Source organism: Arachis stenosperma, chromosome 4 (genome assembly GCF_014773155.1).
Source record: "Arachis stenosperma cultivar V10309 chromosome 4, arast.V10309.gnm1.PFL2, whole genome shotgun sequence".
Lineage (NCBI taxonomy): Eukaryota > Viridiplantae > Streptophyta > Magnoliopsida > Fabales > Fabaceae > Arachis > Arachis stenosperma.
This window is the reverse complement of record NC_080380.1, coordinates 50669670-50674349: the sequence shown is the minus strand read 5'-3', so window position 1 is coordinate 50674349 and position 4680 is coordinate 50669670. Positions and strand designations below refer to the sequence as shown.

Here is a 4680-nt window from a genome sequence, read left to right as displayed (position 1 = left end):
TTAGAGAATTTTTACAGGGAAAGAATGGAACAAAAAGCAGCCTCTAGTGAAGATTATGGTCAACCTTTTGATCAAATAAAAGAAACGAAATTACCTATTACTGTTGTACCAGCAAAACAATTATCATTAAGACCTATGACAATGTCATAGGTTCTAAAAGCCACACCATCATCGTCATCACCTTCTAAGAGCCCGTTAATTACTACCAATAATAAATTCACATTATTACAACCATCTGACCTCTATAATACTCAACCCCTGAAAGAACAATTTCCTTACTATGAAAAACCCAATCCTATAAAAATATTAACCATAAAAAAAGATTGGTTCAAAAAAGATAGGAAAATCCTATATAAGACTATTTTCCCAAACACTTTCCATTACATTCCTATTAACCCACAAAAAACCCAAAAATTCTATAAATTCATATTAGTAGACACCGGATCAATTGAATTAACCCATTATAGGGATTCGAACACCAAACAGCCTATTTATTCAAAGATAAAAATCATAAAAATATTATCTTTACAAGAATGGAAAATACCTCGATATCAGTTTAAGAGTTTCTCACTAAAATTCGAACCCCAAAACTATACCTACTATGATTCCCAAGAAGCCTGAAATCATATATTATTTCTATCACCAAGTCCCCATTCGTGGTTCATTTGGTTTAGAAAGGGGATATCATTACAATTTCCCAAATGGTTCAAGCATGGTTCCAGAATTTTGGACCAATGGAAGCTTTCTTCCCAAAAGAAGCCAGTATGGCGTATGAATATTTTAAAAGCAAGTCATCATTCTTACAGGAATATAAATTCATTTCATTAATAGCAGCCATGGGAGTAAGCTGGATTATGACATGGAAATATGATTCAGCAACATATGAAGAATCTCTAAGCATGCAATATTTAGTAAGAGTAATAAAAATAAAATGGTGGAACAAATATGATATAAATTTACTAAGAAGAGCAGCTATTGATCAATGGTTAACAACATCACAAAAGCGTCCAGCAATAACAGCCTCAAGCACCACCAATGAACAAATAGCTTATAAAAAAGAGACCCAATTCTTAGTACAGAAGCGACAAATTATGGCAGCTCTAGCAACAGCAACTTCAGAGGAAGATATTCAAAGCTCTCTACAAGCAATACAAACCGTACCTCTTGGAGAAGACGAAGAGGTCCAGTCCAGCCCAGCTCATTACAATCAAGATTCTCAAGACCCATTTGAGATGTAATAAGTATTGTATATGCAATCAATGTAAAAGCCCAATCATAAAGAAAAATGATTTCTGTAAAAAAAAAAGGTAAAAAGTAAAAAGTAAAAAGTAAACAGTAAATATCGGCAAACAGTAAAAGCAAACAGTAAATGTCGGCAAACAATACTGTCGGCAAACAGTACCCAAATAGTCATCATTTGGGGTCTATAAATACCAAAGACCTCATTCATTCAAGATCATCAAATACTTAAAAGCTCAAGAAATCCATCTACTCTTATATCTTCTTACTTCATATATTCTCTAAATATTTGTAATTATCTTCAAGAAGTGTATCAACTTTGCAAGCAATAAGAGTACAAGTTTATCTTTGTAAGCTTACTATCTTTCTTTTCTTTATTCTCTTAGTTATTATCCTTGTTCTTATAACATGAAAGAGTTTCATAAAAAGTTTAAATCTTTAAAGTTGGTTATATATATCATTAGGATGTATGATAGTTTGCTTAATGTCTAGGACCTGAAGAATGGAACATACAACTTGTTTAATATCTAAACGAACTGAGGAGTGCGAAATTTAGGTGAATTGAGTAACATTTACTGCAGTTTGCCCAGACATTAGATAAATTATAAAAAGTACATACATCATTAAAACAATTTTAATTTTTTTAGAAAATAGTAAATTTTTTAAATTTATTCCTAAAAAAAATCTAACATATTCTAACATAGTTGAATTTTTAAATATAAGCTATTTGCTATAATACCTAAAAGATATCGTCTAATTACTAAAATAAATTAAATAATTAATTTTAAATTTAAAAATATAAAAATTAAAAAATTTTAAATATTTTAAAATTATTATAAAAAATAATTTGAACAAAAATGAGGCACCAGTAAAAAATAACCATAAAATTGGCCTACACTACATACATGTGGTTAGAAAAAGGAAAGTAACTGATAACTATATATGGGTGAATGGGTCCCAGTTTACGAATGGAGAAACGGAGAGAGAAGGCAAGTTTGGAAAAGCGAGCCCCTGTGTATGAAAAATATCGTGGCTCCCAAATGTACGAAAATATCTTCCAAGTTGTAACCACACAATACGCAAGTCCGCAAAAATATCTACCTGCTACATAGCTTCACGAACATTCCAGGAGCAATAATAGTCACCACTCGCTTTCCCGAATCACATTCCAAAAGCGTCTCTCGCTTCGGAGATATTTTTAAACCTTCTCCCGCAATCACTTCCCAACCAAACAAGCCACTTTCTTCCGTTCGAGTAAATTTGGAAAGAAAATCTGTTGAGTTTGAAATTGGATCAATAATAATGGAGAGTGGTGAGAGAGAATGTTACTATAGAATTCTTGGTGTGAGTTCTGATTCTTCGTTTCAAGAGATAAAGCGTGCTTACAGGAAGCTTGCTATGGTTGGTGTCCCTGTCTTCTGATTCTTAATTAATTAACCTTTAATGGATTTTCGGAATGAGGTGCATGCTCATGCGTTTTCCTTTGTGTTTATCTTTTGGGTTGAATAATGCATAGCAATGGCATCCAGATAGGTGGACAAAAAATCCTTCTTTGCTAGGGGAAGCCAAGCGCAAGTTCCAACAAATTCAAGAAGCTTATTCAGGTAACCGGAGTTTTCAATCTTCATCCCTATTATTATTATTATTATTATTATTATTATTTAGAGCTTAATTTTGTTACATATTTATTCAATCAAATTTAGAGTTTCATATGCTGTGCCACCCTTGGATCTGAACCTTTCTGTCCCTGCAAGAAGGGACTTAGGTAGCTTATGTAATATCAGTTATGATACATATTTTCGTAGCAAAGACAGTTACTTAAAGAATATGAAACGCCATAGTTAATTTTTTGCAATATGAACCCTATATATTTGTACCTCAATTGTTGAAAGTTCTGGTTTTAAAGGTAAACATTATTACTATTGTTGTTATGCATGCCTCTTGGAATTTATGCCTTTTAAGAGTTCTAGCTTCCTTTTGTTTTATTTAATTTTAATTATTTCCATTTTTTGGGTGTGTTTGGAGTGAATATGACCATTGAACCTTGGGTTTTTTTTTGTTTTGTTGGTGCAGTATTGTCTGATCAAAAGAAAAGAACGATGTACGATGCTGGGTTGTATGATCCTGAGGAGGAAGAGGATGAGGTCAGTGGTTTCACAAATTCTATTTTCAAATCTGCTTCTTTCTTGTTGCACATTATATTTAGGATAAGCTTATGGAACCAACTTTTAATTAGTCAATTAAAGGTTTATGATTTGAGGTTTATAATTTAAGATTTATGATTTAAAATTTAAGATAGAAAGGATAATTTAAAAAAGTTTGTTAATATCGACCGAAAAAGGTTGGCTTTTTAATTAAACTCTTATATTATATAAATGTTACTGAAAGACTATTGTGCATGATCTTTGAATTTAGGGATTTTCTGAATTTGTGGAAGAAATGGTGTCCCTTATGGCCCAAGTGAGACAAGAGGTATGGTTCGAAACCACCTTCACTCATTCCTACCTTTTAATCGGGTTTAGAGTAGTTAAAGATTTAAGCATAGAAAACAAGAGTTTAAGTATTAGGGTCGAGTCAAATCAAAGTTTAAAAGGTACGAAATGAGTGCCATGTTCACATTTGGTGGAAAGATTTAACACTTGTAATCATTCATACATGTGTTTTAGGAGAAGGAGTGTGGGCTTGAAGATTTGCAGTCCATGTTCATGGAAATGCTTGAAGGATTCGAGTCTCCTACCATGTATTGCTCCATGCCTTCTTCGTCGATGTTCGAGTTTGATGAATCCCCGTGCGCGAAAAAGGAAGCTAAAAGGATGCGTTTGGATACAAGCATGATGGATAAAACAGGGTCACATTTTCAAGCACCAACTAGCCTTAACTTTGTATGAAATCAGGGGATGTTGCAATTAGTTCTTATTTGTTGAATTGTAGGTGTTGTTTCTCTTTTTTCTGATTGTAAATGACACCTTCTCCCTTAGGTAGAGGGGAAGAGGAAACTGTTATGGACTTGGTTAGAATTATGATTACCCGGATAAAGGGATTCAGCGATTTTTGTTTGTTCCTTTTGGGGTGATCTAGTGATGAGGATGTCCATTGACCTTGAATTGAGAAAAGGGATCTTTGTTCCTTTACAATTTTGTAAGCAATGCCATAGTGTGATAGAAAATTTTGTTTCAAACTTATGCATTTTACGGGAAAGTGTCTTGTTCAAAGAACTATGATTGGTTTATTGTCAAGATATTTTTGGGTCAAAATTGGTGGAAAGAAAAACGTTTATCCGTGAAAAAAAAAAAAATCTTGCACGTTGTACAAACTTTCTTAAAATAACATGTTATTTACTTTTTATAATGTATCAATTTTAAATTCAATGATATCTTAATTAATTACTAATTATACTAATAACTTGAGTTATTTCAATTTAATTACAGTTAATATCTTAAT

The 4680-nt window shown here is 32.3% G+C and overlaps 1 protein-coding gene across 2 annotated transcripts; it reads left to right on the top strand.

The window, feature by feature from the left end:
* The first annotated feature begins 2299 nt into the window (after positions 1 to 2299).
* LOC130973090 (uncharacterized) lies at positions 2300 to 4417 on the top strand. Of its 2 annotated transcripts, XM_057897490.1 has the most exons (5): positions 2309 to 2640; positions 2756 to 2843; positions 3313 to 3383; positions 3655 to 3711; positions 3906 to 4417. In XM_057897490.1, exons 1-5 carry the CDS (start codon positions 2542 to 2544, stop codon positions 4125 to 4127), a joined length of 537 nt encoding a protein of 178 aa, XP_057753473.1. In that variant the 5' UTR covers positions 2309 to 2541; the 3' UTR covers positions 4128 to 4417. The 2 variants fall into 2 exon arrangements, with proteins under 2 accessions (XP_057753474.1, XP_057753473.1); XM_057897491.1 differs by lacking the exon at positions 3655 to 3711 and having other exon boundaries at positions 2300 to 2640.
* The last annotated feature ends 263 nt before the right edge of the window (positions 4418 to 4680 follow it).

Excerpts from the sequence above, each read along its gene's own strand:
- LOC130973090 (XM_057897490.1), top strand. The coding sequence starts at position 2,542 with ATGGAGAGTGGTGAGAGAGAATGTTACTATAGAATTCTTGGTGTGAGT. Across the intron at positions 2,641-2,755 it reads CTTACAGGAAGCTTGCTATG|CAATGGCATCCAGATAGGTG; the intron begins GTTGGTGTCCCT and ends AATAATGCATAG. Across the intron at positions 3,712-3,905 it reads TGGCCCAAGTGAGACAAGAG|GAGAAGGAGTGTGGGCTTGA; the intron begins GTATGGTTCGAA and ends CATGTGTTTTAG.